Genomic DNA, 20,058 nt, shown 5'->3' with positions numbered 1-20,058 from the left:
TTGGCCGTCAATTCATTCCACTTCAGGGGTCTCCAAACTATGGCCCGCCATGAGATTTTATCCGGCCTGCAGCAAGCTCTTAACATGTTCCGTGCGGTGGGCTATTTAGCGGGTTCTGTGGTTGCGTAGGAACTTACACGGCAGTTTGCTCTAAACTTTAGAGATAAGGCGCGGAAACATGCCGATCGCTCGCCCCTACCACTAACATTATCCTACACACGCGCACACACACACTAGGGACATTTATACCGACCCAATGAATCTACAAACCTTTGGTGTATAACCAGCATACGTAGTTCCTTCCTATACAAACCTGTCAGTATATGGAGTGTGGGCAGAAACCGGAACTCCCAGAGAAAATCCATGCAAGTCACAGGGAGAATGTACCATCTCCGTGCAGACAGCACCCGTATTCAGGAACAGACCCAGCACTCTGGCGCTATATGGCAGCAACTTAAGACTGCACTGTGCCGCCCAATTATCTTGTACAACTGTAACATAACAAATTATTGCAGCTGTTTTTAAAATCTCTCCGATATTTTTTTACAAAAGGCAGATTCTCCCCTTACATTTTGACTGTGGGGAGAAATGGGAAAAAGTTTAATTATTTGCGGACCAATGACCTTGTTGTATTTGTTGGGCCAAAGGGTAAGTTATGACAGAGCAACCTGTTGAAAGCTATCATACGGCCATGCATTTATTGCAGGTGGGTGTGTAAGTGGCGATGTTGCTGCAGATGAATGTGTCAAGGCAGTGTTTGTCGAAGGTGTTTGTCAGGAGTTTACCCTAAATATTAATGTGGGAATTTGGGTGCAGAGAAACTAAAATCAAAAGTGTATTGAAAATAACACACATGGGAATCGAATCCCAGTGGAATATATCACATGCTGAGCAATTTTGCATCAACCCATACAAAGCTGTACCTATACATTGGACTGATTAAGAACCAGTCCTTTACAAGCCAAATTAACCTACAAACCTATATGTCTTTGCATAATCATTACAGGTTGATGTCAGATATACTGTAAATCTTCCTATTACTTGCAGAACAGCCCACACATGGGTCACATAAAGTTATCATTTATGTTTGCATTAAATGGCACAGACCGTAAAACTGTGACTACAATTGAGGTTGGTGTTTTGATTGATAATGTACAATGAACCAGTCCTTTACAGAATCCAAGTGCTCTGTGCTGAAACAGGAAGATGAACAAGAAAGCATTTCTAGGCTGAGTACACCACTGTTTGTGTATTATTTCTATAAACAAAAATTGTCCTGTCCCTCAAATTCATTCTTGCACTGATGAAGCTCTGTCTATTCAATTTGAATCCAGTTGTTGTTGTCAGATGTTGAAGGGTGGTGTTGTTTCATGATGCTTAAATTGGCTTTTTGATTTTTGTTAATTAAAGGCTAGTAAAACAGTTGAGGGGGTTATCTCCCCATAACAGAATATCTGTGCATCTCTTTACCATTTGGAAGCTTTTATACAGTTATGCAAGTAATAATTATAGTAGAATAATACTAAGGCATTTTCACAAGAACTACTTCAATGTGACGGATTTTGTGGAACGGTCAATTTTGATGGAGGCATTATTTATTAACGAGGCCAAAGAATTAAAATTGATTAAATGATACGAGACTCATCTTTGAATCTTGTGTTGTGCACCATATTTGTGAAGGTATCAACTACAATTGGAACCCAATACAGAAATGTCTTGTATTTACAAAGTATCCTCTTGTGCTTTACCTCCAGTGAAGTTCTATTGCAAAATTCCATCCTGTAAATCTCTCAATCTGCAATGTGATGCTTCAAGCTTAATTTTGTTTTGACCAGAACACATACAAGGAGAACGTACCCGTTTTCATTTGAAATACAGCCCTGAATTCTGAGTGCGCAGAAATGGCTTTGTTTCTGCATTATTCTTTCTGACATTCAAGGTGAGGTTGTCGCCCTTGCACCATGAAACACGGTTCCCAATCTCTTCTACTTTGTCTCACTTGTGTTGTTGATCCGGCCAAAAACCATCCCACTGTTATCAGCTGGGGGAGATATTGCATTCACCTTGTTCCAGTCTTAATTTGGCAGTGATATCAATAAGGTCAACTGTAATGGCTTTTATTTCCAGCGATGTTAAGAGCAAAGTGGTGCAGTGGTGGAGTTGCTGCCTAATGCCCCTATCCCACTTAGGAACCCTGAACGGAAACCTCTGGAGACTTTGCGCCCCACCCAAGGTTTCAGTGCGGTTGCAGGTGGTTGCCGGAGGTTGCAGGTAGTGGAAGCAGGTAGGGAGACTGACAAAAACCTCCGGGAACCGCACGGAAACCTTGGGTGGGGCGCAAAGTCTCCAGAGGTTTCCGTTCAGGTTTCCTAATGGGACAGGGGCATTACTACGGGTGCTGTCTGTACAGAATTTGTACGTTTCCCTCGTGACGTTTGTACGTTTTTTTCCAGGTGCTCTGGTTTCCTCCTACATTCCAAAGACACGCATGTTCAAGTTCAAGTTCGCATTTATTGTCACTTAACTAACTAAGGTACCGTGAAACTTGAGTTTATAGGTTAATAGGTCAACTTATAAACTAGTTTAAAGGTTAATAGGTTAACCTAGAACTAGGCCTGTTTCCATGCTGTATCTCTAAACTAAACCAACCTAAATGATTATTGAATTTTGTGTTAATAGGCAGTGATCCTGCAAAGCTCCTCTTAATATAGTGAAGCCAAAAGGCAACACAACCAGCAATGCAGCATTTCCTGCACTGGAATACAAATTGAATGTCAAGCACAGAGGTTGCTGCATGATTGAAAAAAAAAAGAGAAAAGGTCTTTACTGGGGTTTAAACCCAAAAACCTTCTGCAACGATTGCCACTTTATCCCTTCCCGCGTTTATGTGTGAACTTGTCAGTGTTCGTTGGCTTTTCAGTGGAATTTATTTTATGCAGCTGAGTTCAATCCCAGCCTTGTCCAGTTGAGGACTGACTGAACAATAATGAATGGGGATGTTCCTACCTAACCATGCCACCCTACCACAGCCCTTCCATTGCCCCATAACGCTGCTAATCATTCTCACTAACTAAATGACACTTTCGATCTCTAACCCAGTCTATTAATGTTTGGAGCATATTCAGTAGCCCTTCAATTGTGGTAAGTGAGTCTGGGGCCATGTGCTTTATATGCTGGTCATTGTAAAGTGATCATCCTCCCCTTCCCCCCTCCTCCCATCCCCCTACTCCCATCCCCTTAGTCAAACACCTTTGACATCTATTTTCTAGGTCACAGGACCTTGGGTAGCTGTGATCGCTTAATAAAGTACAAAACAATATAACAAATCAGTCTGCAGAAGGGGCTTGGCCCAAAACGTCACCAATTCCTTTTCTTAAGAGATGCTGCCTGACCCGCTGAGTTACTCCAGCACTCTGTGTTTGGATTCACAACAAATCCAGCCTCTGTTTGTCAATAAAGAACATTTTCCTGGAAGAGTAGGATATGTCTGTGTTGCTACTCTTTCATATCTGCTAATCATTGCCAAAGAGAATAACAGAAAGCAACAAGTCGTTGCTTTAACACAGGTTAAACTAAACTACAACGTTCAGCGTAAAGTGACGGATCGGATTTCCAACCCTCTGCTCTTCTGCAGTTAGTAACTCTACACTTCAAGTATTGTTTGAATTACTGGAACATTTACTGAAAAGAGCCTTCCTTTTAGATTCTATTAGTGCCTATTTACTGTTTTCTAATCCCCAAACACAGATACAGAGCTAAAGCATTTATGATGTAAAGAGGGCGTTAGTTTGGAAGGTTTTTTTTTCACTGCGGCCAGTCATTAGCCAATTGTCTGATCACCTCATCTTGACTTTAACATTGGGAAGGTCCACATTGCATCTTTGGTCTTGAGCCAACATAGAGCTTTGGACATAGAGCTTTGAAGCAACATATTGAAGGCAGGTGCTTCAAAAATAGACTGGGAAAAGGCAACAAATAGTACTCTTTTGCAATTGCAATAAAACCATCGTCATATTGGTGATGTGTGTAACTGCTGTGTAGTCAGTCACAAAGGAACTGCGCATGTCAATGAACATTATCGCCTGTTTGATCATCTTGAAAGTGAGAACTGGGTAATGTTTTTTTTATATCTGACAGTGAAGGTTTGTCTGAGGGAGTAAAGGGCCTGTCCCACTTGGGCGTCATTTGCGTGTCATTTAGGCCACAGTCGCGCGCCAACTGCTCTTGAGGGCCCTACTTCTTTTGGGAGCCATTTGGATGTCATTCGTACTTAGTCCTATCTCGGTGGCAAGGATTTTCCCAGTGAAAATCAGATACCATGGTGAAACATTTTCAAAACTAAGCATGCTTTATACGTGGGTGGTCAAGTGGTGCGGCGCGCAAATGGCGCGCCAACGGCTTACGTGCGGCTCATGGTTACAGAAGTTAAAGCACGGTGACGCATAATAAATTAGCATAGGCAATGTGCGTGCGTCACCGTGTGTAACCGTACGTCACCACGCGCTACACGTATGGCGTCAGTAAGCCAGCGGCGGCAAGAGATACGTCACGAGAGGATTTTGAGCACTGCAAAATCCTGTGGCGCTGTGCATTACCGCGCGTCACTGCATACGCCACCACACGCCATGCGCACGTCACGACGCGCCAACCATCGTATTTAGGATGTTGGGTGAATGACGCCCAAGTTGGACAGGCCCTTACGAGAAAGAGTGTGCATTTAAGATTTTAAAAAAAAAGGTGCTGGGTCAACATGATTTTCAATGTCATTGACCTGAAATATCAGTTGTTTTTAAATTTGCTGATGGAATAACCATACTAGAATACTAGTAACACTAACTAGAATAGGCCATACTAACACCGGTTCCCTCAATGCTATACTATGTATAGGGTGAACAGTTACATTAGATCCTATGCCCTCAGTCAGACTTCTGACCTGCAAGGTCTGTCCTACTTTACTCACATGGATCAATGTTACACTCACTCTCGGCTGTTGTTGCTGATCTCTGCCGCATCCCACAGATTCTGCATTTGTGAGGTCACCTAAATTCATTCTCCAGCGGAGAAAATTTCTTTCATTTTTCAATGTTGTTTTTTTCACTGTTGTTTGTCATGTACATCAATGATCTGGATGATGGTGTGGTAAATTGGATGAGTAAGTATGCAGATGATACTAAGATAGGTGGGGTTGTGGGTAATGAAGTAGATTTTCAAAGTCTACAGAGAGATTTATGCCAGTTGGAAGAGTGGGCTGAAAGATGGCAGATGGAGTTTAATGCTGATAAGTGTGAGGTGCTACATCTTGGCAGGACAAATCAAAATAGGACGTACATGGTAAATGGTAGGGAATTGAAGAATGCAGGTGAACAGAGGGATCTGGGAATAACTGTGCACAGTTCCCTGAAAGTGGAATCTCATGTAGATAGGATGGTAAAGAAAGCTTTTGATGTGCTGGCCTTTATAAATCATAGCATTGAGTATAGAAGTTGGGATGTAATGTTAAAATTGTACAAGGCATTGGTTGGTAAGGCCAATTCTGGAGTATGGTGTACAATTTTGGTCGCCTAATTATAGGAAGGATGTCAACAAAATAGAGCGAGTACAGAGGAGATTTACTAGAATGTTGCCTGGGTTTCAGCAACTAAGTTACAGAGAAAGGTTGAACAAGTTAGGGCTTTATTCTTTGGAGCGCAGAAGGTTAAGGGGGGGGCTTGATAGAGGTCTTTAAAATGATGAGAGGGATAGACAGAGTTGACGTGGATAAGCTTTTCCCACTGAGAGTAGGGAAGATTCAAACAAGGGGACGTGACTTGAGAATTAAGGGACTGACGTTTAGGGGTAACATGAGGGGGAACTTCTATACTCAGAGAGTGGTGGCTGTGTGGAATGAGCTTCCAGTGAAGGTGGTGGAGGCAGCTTCGTTTTTATCATTTAAAAATAAATTGGACGGGAAAGGAATGGAGGGTTATGGTCTAAGCGCAGGTATATGGGACTAGGGGAGAATACGTGTTCGGCACAGACTAGAAGGGTCGAGATGGCCTGTTTCCGTGCTGTAATTGTTATATGGTTATATGGTTAATTAGCCCTTTGAGCAGGCGCCAGGATTTTCTAATGATAAACGTTTCCCCAAAATGTAACTGTTGATGGACTGCACGTGTAGTTTTGCTCCTCCATGGAGACCTCTCTCCTTCTAACTCAAGGCGTGTTTGCACATGAAGGTGTCCCCTACAAGTAATGTTCTTCATAACCCCTTAGGAACACTCTCCCTCCCATTACCCGTTATTGCAGCATCCATTTCCTTTTCAAATATGGCGCACTCCACCAGTTGTATGAGTATTACTGGGTACTTGCAGTATGGCAGGTCTCTTTAAGAACTAGCTACCAGCGACACAGCTGCAAGGCCAAGTGCAGGCAGCTGTGTGATCTTGCAATAGGTTAATAGTGTACAAACCAAAGCTGGCAAAGGGTGAGTTTACACTGGGAAACCCAATAATGCCTTTCAACAGCACTTACAAATGAAACTTGTGATCTTTGTTGGAATTTTAGGATGACACATGATGCTTTTAATTATAAAATTTAATTAAAATCTGCTGAAACAATTTTTCTGTTTTAAATTCCATTTGAATTCTTATTGTTATTGCTGGTGCCCCCTGAAAGCCGATCTAAGAGGCGTTCTGGATGCCAACCACACACCACTTCTTGACATTTCTGTGTATTGCAAGGGTTTATCTGAATCTCCACTGATCTTGAGAATATGGAGAACCTTGAACTGATGTGGTCTCCCAATCTCGCTCGTAAGGTGCCTGCATTCAGGCATTTGAAGATGCTAATGTGCTTCTTGCATGCATGAATCAAGTCAAGTTGAGTTTATTGTCAAATGCACAAGTACAGTGAGGTACAGGTAGAATGAAGATTTGCTTTATTCTACCTTGCTTACAGCAGCATCACAGGTACATAGACTCGAACAACACACCCTGAAGAAGGGTCTCGTCACCTACTCGTTCTATCCAGGAACATCACCTGTTCCTTCTATCTAGAAACGCTGCCTGCCCTGCTGAGTTACTCCAGCATTTTGTATTTATCACCCAAACGTAAATTATATTACAGCATCACACCGCTAAAAGTCCTTTGGCAGAACTCATCCATGCCAACAAATGTTCTCCCAGTTAAATTACTCCCGTTTGCCCATGTTTGGCCCATATCCCTCGAAATCTTCCCTATCTGTATACCTGCCCACGTGTCTTTTAGATGTTGTTTTTGTACCTTCCTCAACTACTTCCTCTGGCTGCTCATTTCAAATATCTATCTCCCTCTGAGTGAAAAATGTGCCCTTCAGGTTCCGATGAAAACTTTCCCTTCTCACCTTAAACTCCTGCCAGTCAGTTTCCCTACTCAGTGTGGGAGGGGGCAAACTATGTGCGTTCATCCCATCTATTTCCCTCATGATTTTATGCACATCTATAAGATCAGCCGAGTTTGATTTTCCAATTTACAACACCTGATACTTATCTAAATTAAACTCCGTTTGCCTTTCATCTATCCACGTCCAGCTGATCAAGATCTTGGTGTAATCCTTGATAACTATCTTCACTGTCTAAGTGTCCACAACTAATCATACCTTGCCCATTCGTGTTGATATGAACTACAAACAACAGCGGACCCAGTACTGATGCCTATTATACAGCACTAGTCACAGATCTCCTGTCTAAATTCAACCTTCCACTACCACTCTCTGCACCCCACCATGAAGCCAATTCTATATCCATTTAGTAAGTCTCCCTGGATTCCTTATGATCTAACCTTCCAGAGCAGCCTCCCACGCAGAACAAAAGGCCTTGCTGAAGTCCATATATACTATGTTCCAGTCCCATTCTCATTAACAACCTTAGATACCTTCAAAAACTCAAATCAAATGATGGATAAAATCACGAGGAATAGATTGGGTAGATGCACAGAGTCTATTGCCAAAGTAGGGGAATTGAGGACCAGAGGACATAGTTTCAAGGTGAAGGGGAAAAGATTTAATATTAATCTGAGGGGTCACTTTTTCACCCAAAGTTGGTGGGTGTATGGAACAAGCTGCCAGATAAGGTAGTTGAGGCTGTGCCAAATATTAAGAAACCGTTAGACAGCTACATGGATAGGACGTGTTTGGAGGGATATGGTCCAAGCGGAGGCAGGTGGGACTAGTGTAGCTGAGACATGTTGGCCGGTTCGGGTAAATTGGACTGAAGGGCCTGTTTCCACACTCTATCACCCTATGACTCTAAATTCATGAGACATGATCTCCCATGCACATAACCACTCTGACTATCCCTAATCAACACCTGTCTATCCAAATGTATGTGTATCTAATCCTTCAGAATCCACTCCAGTGACTTTCCTATCACAGATGTTATGCTTACTGGTCTATAATTCCCAGCAGCCCTTTTAAAAAAAGAGCCACAACAATAGTCAGCCTCCGTTCTTCTGGCATCTCGCCTGTGTCTAGCAATGTTTCAGCCAGGATTCATCCAATTACTCCTCTAGCTTCCTACAATGTTCTTGGATATATCTTAGAATGTCGGACACCACCTCGTTTGTATTTAGAACTGCCCTCATGCCATCTCCATGAACTTCCCCAAGTTCCCTGGTCATTATAGTTTAAAACAAACAAGAAATATGCATTGAGGAACTTGCCCATCTCCTGCAGCTCCACGCAATATGGTGTCTGAAAAGTCTTATTCTCTCTCTAGTTATTCTTTTACCCTTAACATAATCTTATAATCAACAATATCTTATTGTGCGCAGACTGCCTTCTTTCATATATCATGTACTTCAAAACAGATTCAATTTTACCTCATTACGGCAAAGGCGCCATTGAGACAAATATATTCTAATAGTTTGGGTATAACTCATAACATTACTATAGAAATGCACATAAATTGCGCACTAATTCTGTGAGACAGTGAAAAGGAAAAGGCGGCAGAAACAGATTGTGCACTTTGAGGATTATAGGATTATCAGGATTGACTGTAGGATGAAATAGGTGTGGCTTTGCATTGACAGTTTGCATTATCCTTCAATGATAGATCAGGAATAATAATGTGCATCAAACTGCAAATGTCTCAATAGAGTTGCTGTGAAATGCATAGAGGAGTGAATTAAATATTCATACCAGATGCACTTCAACTGTTGAAATACCCAGCAGTATTTTTAAACATTTGTATTTACCAACTTGATTTCTGGAGACAATATTTAAAAATGCAAAATACTAAAGAAATATTGTGACTAATGGTGAGATGAATTTTAATTAGTATACACCTTCATTGAAATGTATTCAACAATATGCTAAATAAGCTTGGCTGCCCTATTCAGCTTGGCTCCCTTCTTCTACATGTTTTACCTTCATTTGGGATGAAGTTTTTTTTTTAACTGGTTTAACAACTTGCACCTCTTTAAAATTACCCATTTCAATCGTGTATAATTGCTTATAAGTTCAAGAGCCAGCAGGGAGGCTTCCGAGTATTGCAGCTCGTAGAGACTAAGACTTTGCCTCCATCACAGTGAGGATGTGCTTGGTGAACTCACTGTGGTGGATGTTTAATTTGTGTTTATTGTATGTTTTGTTTTTATTGGTTCTGTGTATGACTGCAGGCAACATAATTTCGTTCAGACCGAAAGGTCTGAATGACAATAACGGAATCTAATTCTAATTCATTGTGCCAGAGTCTTGTATTCAATCCTGACCTTCACTGCTGTCTGTTGTGAAGTTTGCACATTCTCCCTGTGACTGTGCGAGCTTCCTCAAGGTGGTTTGTTTTAGTCCTACCTCCCAAAGACGTGCGGGTTGGTAGGTTAATTGGACAATAAGATCTTCCTAATGCATTTGTGAGTGGGAGAACCTGGGGAAATTGATGAGAAAGTGGGGAAAGTAAAAGATGGGATTAGTGTAGGATATTTGTAAATGGACGGTTAATGGCCAGCATGGACCCAATGGGTCTAAGGACCTGTTTCTAGTGCTCTGTCACTGTGTGACTGTACCACTGCTTCATATTAACAGTGAATACCTTTTTCCTGCCTATGTTACCTCAAGAAAATAATGGCTTGCATTAATAACACATATTTTACATGTTCCAACTACAGAGAAGCAATATTAAACAAATCATCAACTATTTTTCCCCAATCCCCCCCCCCCCTCCTTTTCTGAATACTGCTTGGTCTATTGAGTTCCTCCAGCAGATTAGTTGTTGTCCTCTATTCCAGCACTTGCAGTGTCTTGTGTCGCCATTAAACAAAATCCGACACCGTTCCATCAGGAAATGTTATGATGGATGACAACACAAGTGGATTTAAAGTCAAGCATAAGGAGGAGAGAGAGGTAGGGAGGGTGAGATTTATGAAAAAGATTGCAGAGCACGAGTTGAACAAACCAATCTAGCTTCCCACTTTTGCACCATTAGCTCAAATCTGGTCAGAATCGGTCTGAAGAATGGTCTCGATCCGAAATGTCACCCATTCTTTCTCTCCAGAGATGCTGCCTGTCCCACTGAGTTACTCCAACATTTGCTCTAATCTTTACTCAAATCATGATCTTTACACCCAGAATATTTTTAATTCAATCACAATCGTTATTTCCTTAAAGTAATCTAGGCAATGGGGCAATTAATTTGCACACCCTGAGGTTCCCTAAACATCAATATAATAACGGTTAGATTTATTAAATATATGTTGGTTGATAAATAGTTTAGGCTTTGCTGGGATAGACTGACTCATTGACTATTTTTATCTCTGCTGGTTGTCGGCCAGAAAGCAAGACCTCCTGACTGCTTTATATCAGAGACTTTGCAACACAATGGGTTTGAAGTTATTACTGGTGAAACTGGTTAACAAATTCCTTATTATTTACAGATTATGGGGAAAGAACATCAAAGCACAGCTCATTAGTGTTTCAACAATCTGTGCCTTTTTTACAAAATGTGTGAACTTGGACTTTTAAAATGTTAGGGTTTGAAAGCATTTCTCAGATCCTTCACATGGATAAAATCTAAAAGCATACCAATCAGTTTGTCACTCATATCAATTATTTTCTTGGATCATCCAGAGCACAAGTTGGCCATCTGCCATCATTTAATGCACAATAATTGTAACCTCTTTGAAGTTTATTAAAGTGTCACAAACGATCTGATAAAATGGCATAAAAGTGAGAACTTGGGTTACGTTCCTTTGTTATGCATCTAGGGTGACTTCTCAACCTGGGATTGAACACTCAGGAAGTTGAATCAATGGGAGTTTAAAATATTGCAAATGTTGGGAGTTTGAAGCATAAATCAAACTGCTGGAGGACCTCGGTGGGTCAGGTAGCATCTGTGAAAGGAAATGGACAGAAGCCATTTCAGGTCAGAAGCCTTCCTCTGGGCTGAAAGTGTGGGGGGTAGCTAGCGAGTATAAAGCAGTGAAGGGGGTGGGGAAAGACCTGATACATAATAGGTTTTTGCGTGGCTGTGGGACTTGCTAGCGCCCACCGGGGGCTTTGACTTTGACTTCGGGAGAGGAATGGAGAGCAGGGGAGAGACAAGGCTTTGCCTTCCATCACAGTGAGGAGGAGATTCACTGTGATGGATGTTTGTGTAAATTGTGTTGGTGTGTGTCTTGGTTCTTTTCTTGTATGACTGCAGAAACTAAATTTCGTTTGAACTTCATGTGAGGTTCAAATGACAAATAAACGTTATTGTATTGTTTTGTATTGTAGGTAGATCCAAGTGAGCAGAGGTAGACTGGCAGAGGGGGGTTTGTAATCAATCAATGACTAACATGGGGAAAAGAGAAGGATATGTCCTCTTCCATTCAGTTTATATTATTGTCATATACATCCGGGTGCAATGAAATTCCTTGTTCATGTGAAGCTCACAAAGTAATCTTAATGATAAATACAACAAGAAATTCACCAATGAATGTAAAACAGCAGAATGGCGTACGACTAGTGCAAAATCCACCTCATGCAAAAGAATATTAAAGTATAATAACTGAATGAGGTAGGGTGAAGGCCAAAGGGCCAAATGGCCTACTCCTGTACCTATTGTCTATTGTCTATAAGAGCAAGCATAAGTGGCAGCACCTCTACTAATGAATAATTGGTTCATGAGTTGGATGGCAGTAGGGAAGAACCTGTTAAGTCTGAATATCCAGGCTTTCAAACTTGTATCTTCTCCCAGAAGGCAGAAGGGAAAAAAGGGAATGGCCAGGGTGACAGACAATTTGATGATACTTCCCATCTCCCTGATATGATGCGCTGTGGAGATCGACTAGATGGAAGGAGGTGATCAGCCTGTGATGGATTGGGCTGTGTTCACCACTCATTGCAGGTTCGGGCCGACATGAGCAAAGCAGTTGACATACAAGGCTGAAATATAAGTCTCATAACCATGTTGCCTGATGTTTTCCTATGGATTGGATTAATTGCGATGCCTGCCACTTCATGAATGCAGTGGCTACTCAAGTGCTTTTGCAATGCTTAGCCAATGCCATTTTTCTGCGATGCTCTGTTGCAAATCAGAATGGAGCCTTTTCTCAGTCCTCTCAATGACTCCTCTTACTCTTTCTGTAAGAATAACTGATACGTGTTAATATCAGTCTGACCTATTTCCCCATTGACCTTTGCACCCATGGATCTGGTTTGGTGAAATGCACAATTTATTTACTTATCACTGATAATTTGGAGCCCAAACTCTGTCCCAGCAAGCCTCCACCATTCTTTGCTGGAAGTAGCCAAAAACACTGCTGGTCACTCTTTCGTCCTTTGATATCTCAGATTTCGATGAACTTTGCGAAGACGGTATCCAGCTGAGTTATTCCAGCATTGATTTTGTGTGTATCTTCAGTGTATAACCGGTCTCTGCAGTTCCTTCCTACAGTTAACAACATTTGGTTATATAGTGACAGATGCAATCCTCTTTCATTTATAATGCATTCTCATTCTTTGATCAGTTTTAGAATATGGAGCAAAGACTCAAAAGTTTTCCTGGGGAGAAAATAGTGAAGATGATCATGCTCACTGCTGTGTCTACGTGGAATCATACATATTAAGCTCAGATGCCTTGAATAACACTCCATCCAAAAGGAAGCAGCAGTACCTTTAGCAAAAGGACACTATAATAATCCATTGAAATAAAACCCTGGCATATTTGCCTGAGTCTCTAGAATGAGGTTTGTATCAGGAGAAAATGCTTTCAGTGTGTTAACGCTGCACGATTCACATGTTTAAAATGTTTAATTGATCCCTGAGTGGTGACAGCAGAACGGGTTGCTCCAACGGGTACTGTACAATGAGAGAGTAGAAGCTGACCCTCCTTCTGGCTCAGTGGCATAATGGTGATGCAGCCATTGTCCCTTCCTGCGATCACCAGCCAGACAGTGGGTAACAAAGGCCCCCTCTTGGTGGCCTAGCACATAAAATCAGATGGACTCTGGCCTAAAATACTGATGGAGTGCAATGAGCTAATGATTTGGATAATACTTAATCTAGTTGGCAGAGTATGGTGATGGAGTGACACTTTACTGGCACAGTAGAACAGCTTGCATTCATACAGCACCTTTTAGTTTCAGCAAAGCGTCCCGCCATACTTTAAAGAAGAAAAGACACAAAATGCTGGAGTAATGTCAGGCAACATCTGAAAATAACACGGCATTGTTAAAAGATTAGGTTTTGCATTGATTTAACGGAGGGAATGGAGGTATGTTTAGTTATTTGCGAGTGATGCGGATATCTTTCGAGATGCAATGAAGCATCATCAGTGACCTATTCATAGGGACACCCATCCTGTAGATTGCCAAATATTCTCTGCAATGCTTAATGCCTCCCAGGGAGTAGAGATGTGTCCCAGTAGATGTGCCGAGTGCACGGTGTAGGCTGAGTTTCTACGGGCCTTCTTTACGACACGAAGAAAGGGCTTGAGCATCGGCATGTGCCCAGCTGGCAGTAGATGAGCGGAGATGAAAGCAAAGTCCCGCAACACAGTAATCATTCCTGTGCACAAACAGGAAGATGCAAGTTACATTTCAATTACACTTTTCCTTTGATTTAATTCCAAGTGCAGTTTAATTTTTAATCAAGTTACCATATTGCCTCGAGTATGACCTGCTTATCACCTCCTCAAATACAATATTCGCAGAAGAGCTCGTGTTACAGCAATGCAGCCTGGGTGCCGTGGTGTTTGAAGATTGCCTTATGGTGAGAACGGAGAGGTCTGGGTACAAAGCCCCATTTGTATACAATTCTTCTGCAACTGAAACAGATGCCAGCTGGAACATCTCGTCTCCATGGATGAAATTCAATGAAGTGCAAGGCTGGTGAGAACAAAAAAGGAGTTTGAATTTCACAGTCAATAAAACTTCAGAAGTTTTCATCATTGCCTTAAACACGTTTCCAGCGTTACTGCGGTAACAGCTGGCTGAATATGAAAAAGGAGCCAGTACAGACAAAGTGGCCTCGTTCCAAAAAGAGAGTGATGGATTCTTGGTCATAGAGGTTGGTCGCTGAAGCAGGAGGTTAGTGGATTCCTGGTCAAGAGAGGGTGAGAGATTCAAGGAGAAGATGATGGTGGCTACAGAAAGACCGCGATGGAATTTCATCTGAAATTTGGTTGTCAATGAAGACAATAGGATGATAATCCATTCATGATTTGGTGGACTTCTTGAATGGATATTTCATGATGGGTTTGGGCTTTGCTTCAAATCAAATCCACCATGCTATGCCAACCATTGACAAAGCCCAGAAGTTACAGACGGTTGTGAAATATGTGAGCCAACCTTCAGTTCTTCCTGATTAAGAAAGCACAGTGCTGCATCAGGATAAAAGTGAAAGATCAAGTGTGTCATGGAATATTACATAATGGAAGGCAGGATATCAAATGAGTCTGAGGAATTTTGCACAAGACTGTTAGAAAAGTGTTGTGGTGTGGACTATGTCCAAGCCTCTGGCCTCTGGAAATCAGTTGGCTCATTACACAGATATATTTCTGAGCATATATATTAATTGTGCATGGAGGTTTTTAAGGACTTATTAAGGAGGGCGCTCAGTCGCCAAGGACTGCTCTCACTCCAACCTATCCATTCTTTACTTGGATTCTCTCCGTTGCCACCAAATCGAGGAACAAATTAGTTCACTTACTAAACCTTATACCTCGGTACTGACACTTATTATTTTATCCATCATGCTACATTGGTTGCAAATGCTTCCCTCTGTACTGTACACTGACAATAACAATTAAAAATTGAATCTGAATCTGAATCTTCATCATAATCGCTATCCATTCTTCTTGGATTCTGCCACCAAATGACCAAATTAGTTCTGTTGGCCAATCAGGAATAACTTGTATCTTCACCATTGGTTGCAGTTCCCATTGCAGAAAGCTTTTTCTTTCTGCTGTAGAGATTTGTGTTTCCAATCAGAAAACTTGCCCTTTCCCAAATTCCAAAACTTGCTTTCATAATTGCTACCGTAATTGGCCCAAATTGCTACATAATTGGTAAACTGGATCCTCCCTCCATCACCTCACCTCATGTAGACCTCTTCTACCATGGGGAGGAGCTCAATGCATTGTTATCTTCATAGAAAATGTTGGTTGTTCCCAGGTACAGGGCTCTCTATCTGAAGCGTTTTCCCCCTTTAACACTGGTGATAACTGATGTCTCTTGCTGATTTACTAAAGGCTGTCTGGTATTACTGTTGGTTCTTAGCTGTCCTGTCTAGTTCTACAGTTTCATCTGGATGTTAAAGTTTAGAGATACAGTGCGGATTAAGGTTCTTTGGCCCACTGAGTGCATGCCAACCATCGACCGCATCGAATATACAGTAGTTAGTTCTATGCTATCCCATTACAGTCAGGATCGAATCTGGGTCTCTGGCGCTGTGAGGCAGCAGCTCTGATGCTGTACCACTGTGCTGACCATTTCTGTTTTGGAACTTCCCCTGCCTGGGAGTGATGGATTTTCTGAAGTGCATGCAGGGTACAGGGAAACAACTGAGAATTTTATTGCACAGATGGATGTATAAAGCATGAACAGTGTAAGAAAGAACTGCAGATGCTGGTTTGAATTGAAGGTAGACACAAAATGCTGGAATAACTCAGCGGGACAGGCAGCATGAATAGGTCAGGTTGAAAGGCCAGCACTGGTAGACAACTTTGCAAATCGGACCAAGTGTGGGCCACCAGGTATGCGAGTGTTGGTAGGAAGTCTGCACCCTGCTTATATTGGGCAATCCCTGTCCTGGTATTAGCAAGTATGTCCTATCCTGGTTGCTTAGGTGGCAACAGCCTAGTAGGCCATTTTTCTTATAACCATTAAGGCCAAAAGGTGAATTAAATTGACATGAAAGCAATTGAAGAGCTGTATATAAGACACTTGTAACTGCAGGTGATAGGATCTTGACTGAAATACAAAATGCTGGAGTAACTCAGCAAGTCATGCAACATCTGTGGAGGGAATGTATAGGTGACGTTTTGGGCCAGGATCCTTCAGATTGATTCAGGATTAATGTTTCACTTTCTCGAAATAAACCCTCAACACTATAGAGATAAAGGCACCCAGTGCTTCAGACACCTTCCTATTCTGAGCAGCATGGTCCTTTCTCCTCGCCTATCTGCACCTGGATTGGATCAGCCAATCTGCCATGTTATTAGTGCATGGGACAAGTCAGTAGCCTGCAGCCAAATCCCCACTCTGCTACTGTTAAGCCATCTGCAGCCTGCATCTGAAGTACGTTCAGCTTCACCATTCGATTGCAAGCCACAGTTTGCTTTGCAGAATAATCTTGCATACGGCACATTATCTGGGTTTGTAATTTGTAGGATAGTGGGCAATGCTGGAGTTACATGAATGCAAGACACTGGCTTTCTAAGGCCCAATCAAAACATTGGGTACTCATCCTTAAGAAACCCAGGCTCTCAAGATGTGAACATGATGAAATGGACAGCTTATTTAGAGACAACAGTTCATTTGTATCTGCATCATAGTATGTTTGCATTTGAATTCAAAATGTGATTTTTTTTTTAAACCAAAGTAGTGACCATCACTGGTTCTGCATGGATGCAAATTAGTAGTTTTATTGAGTTTACATCCAGGCTCTGGACAGAACTGCTCCATTTTGCTTGGAGGAGCTTGCGTAAAAGATAGGCCAATAGTTTCATTTAAACGGAGAGTACCTTGCCATCAGCAATCAATTCAAGCCTGTGTGATTGAAATGTCCTGTGGCCAAATTTCAGATCAGAAGCAAAGCAGTCCCATTCTGAATTGCACTTCTATCACTATTTCAAATACAATCTTAGGCCCCCTTCGGTCATAGCTAACCATGGGTGTCTCCAGGGTGCTATTCCCTACATGGTGGACGCCTGTGCGTGACGTTGTTTAACGTAGGGAGAGTGGTGCACAGACAGCCATCCCACAGTACTTGACAGATCTGGGTCAGAATCCAGTGGCAGGAAATATGTTCCCAATGTTGGGGGAGCCATGATCCAGGGGCCATAGTTTAAGGAAAAGTGGTAAGCCATTTAGAACGGAGATGAGGAAAAACCTTTTCACACAGAGTTGTGAGTAGAATTCTCTGCCTCAGAGGGCAGTGGAGGCTGGTTCTCTGGATGCTTTCAAGAGATAATTAGATAGAGCTTTTAGGGATAGCGGAGGTAAGGGATATGGAGAGAAGGCAGGAACGGGGTACTGATTGTGGATGATCAGCCATGATCACATTGAATGGCAGTGCTGGTTTTCGAAGGGCCGAATGGCCTACTCCTGCACCTATTGTCTATTGTCAGTGGCACGGAGTCCAAGATGACCGGAGACCCTTTTCTGCTGCAGCCTTCATCCGCCTTCCCAGCTGTTGTGACGCTCCACTAAGGTCAGCCATCGTCCTCCGCCTGTTCCATCCACTGAGGTCTTGGTTGCATTGCTCTTTGTCAGAGACCTCCCCCTCGACCGTACCACCAAGGGTGGCCCTACCAGGAGCATAGCTCCAGACGGCATCGCTCTCAGGACCTCAGGTCCACACAAGCTTCTCCACCACGACAAGGTGACAATCTACAGAGAAACACAATGTATCACTGTTTTAAAGACAATCTATCATTCTTTAGCTCTGAGATTTTGAAATAGATACTCATGAATAACATGTTATTCCGAAATGTTGCCAATTACCTTCGCTCCGTAGATGCTGCTGCACCCGCTGAGTTTCTCCTTCGATTTTCCAGCATCTGCAGTTCCTTCGTAAACATATTCTTTTAATTTCTCCATTGTAAATGTGTCTCACTTCTTTTCACTTTTTAACATCCTGTACTGATGACTGTTTAAGAGTCTTGGTGATTTCCCATGGTCTCGTATCTCTAACATTGAGAACTGTCTATGCGATCCTTGTAGGAGATTGGATGTTATCAGTGAAGACTGCAGAGGACTTGAGCAATTAACTTGCAGAGTGGAATAATTCAGCAGGAGCTCTGGAATTTGAGTTCTGAGCAAGGTGGAACCAACAAAAAGCAGAAATATTAAATAATTTAAATATTTGTTTGTTATGACAGCAGAAACGTAATTTCGTTTGAACTTATGTTCAAATGACAACAAACAATTTTGATTGATTCTGATTCTAAATAGGCTACAAAAAAGCAGACATCAAGTTGAAATAAAGTGAGATATACGGGAAAGGACAAGTAGTAGATTGTAATGAAATATCATTTACAATTTGTGAATTCTGCATTGCTTTTGTGGTGATTCCACTTAATTTTAAAAACTGCACATTTCCTCACTTCAGTGTGTTTTCTTGCAGCATATTTGCCTTGCCTTGATTTCTGTACCACGAGAATTTGTTTATGGTACGAGTACAGGCATAAGGTGTAAATCTTTTGTTCTTGTTAATGAATGAGTTGCAGACTGCAGTTATCTACCCCATCTGTGCAGTCTCTTTTTGGGCGTGTGTGCATTACCTACAGTTTGCTAAGTGCTTATTGCTTTGTTTGGCAGTTTCACCCTCTGTGGCTGTGTAACACCAGTGAAGATGAGCAACAGGAATATGATTTTGTCAGTATGATCAAATTGGAGAGACCTGATCGAGATCCACATCCTTGTCTCTCGCTCTTCGAAAAGGTAGGAGATCTCTGTACATGTACACATATACTGTATATAGATAAATGTCTGAAGTGGGTGCATGTGCGTATATGCGGGGCTTTTCCAGAGTGTGCACATATGCGGGGTTTATCGGGCGGGAAAGGCCTGCGGAATCAGCCATGTTTGCCTGGTGTTTCTGAGTTTATGTATTACAGAAATGAGTTGCTTAAAGCTTAAATAACGTTAAGTAAATTATGAGTAGTGCAAAAGTTTCATTTGCCTCACAACAATTTAAGCAATTCATTCCCGGAGGTTAAGCAGTGTGACATCGGGATGGAGGAACTATTGAAACCACAACGCTTGGATCTGGATCCCAACTCACCTACTGCTGCAAAGGATTGGAAGCACTGGCTTTGTATACTAAATAACTTCTTTGATGAGTGTGGCAATGATGCACCAGACTGCAGGACATTAATAAGCTTCGTCTCTTCTGATATATATGATTACATAGAGGAATGTACAACTTATGATTCTGCTATTGATGTACTAAGCAGACTCTTCGTTAAGACACCCAACGTGATATTCGCTCTACACCTCCTTGCTACTCGGAAACAAAAACCTGGTGAGTCACTTGATGAATTTTTACAAGAACTTCAAAGACTTAGTAAAGACTGTGTCTTCAAAGCAGTTACGGCTGATCAATATCGACAGGAAGTTATTCGAGACTCTTTTATCAATGGTTTGGCATCGCCTTTCATACGACCGAGACTATTAGAAAACAAAAACCTTGGATTTACAGTCAGCTTACAATCAAGCTTACTCATTAGACTTGGCGCAGAAAAATTCAGATGCTTATGGCTCATCTAATGTGTATTCTGCTGCAACTACTACAAAAGAATCTCACTCGAGTACTAAAATGGAGCAAGCTGAAACAATTTCTACTGATAAACGTGCCCTTGCTGCATAATTATTCAAAAAGGAAGTGATACTTTTGCA

At 41.9% G+C, this 20,058-nt stretch overlaps 1 protein-coding gene across 2 annotated transcripts in view; it reads left to right on the top strand.

Moving 5' to 3' along the window:
- The window catches only part of LOC129710771 (E3 ubiquitin-protein ligase RNF43), a 175,623-nt gene that overhangs the window by 96,893 nt on the left and 58,672 nt on the right, over positions 1 to 20,058 (top strand). For both annotated transcript variants that reach the window (XM_055658008.1, XM_055658007.1), the window contains exon 2: positions 18,979 to 19,101. In XM_055658008.1, the coding sequence (XP_055513983.1) occupies positions 18,979 to 19,101 (123 nt within the window). The remainder of the gene's footprint in view (positions 1 to 18,978; positions 19,102 to 20,058) is intronic.

This window comes from Leucoraja erinacea, chromosome 28 (genome assembly GCF_028641065.1).
Source record: "Leucoraja erinacea ecotype New England chromosome 28, Leri_hhj_1, whole genome shotgun sequence".
NCBI classification, from domain to species: Eukaryota; Metazoa; Chordata; class Chondrichthyes; order Rajiformes; family Rajidae; genus Leucoraja; species Leucoraja erinaceus.
Note: the sequence above shows the minus strand (reverse complement) of the source record. Positions and strands in the feature narration are given on the sequence as shown.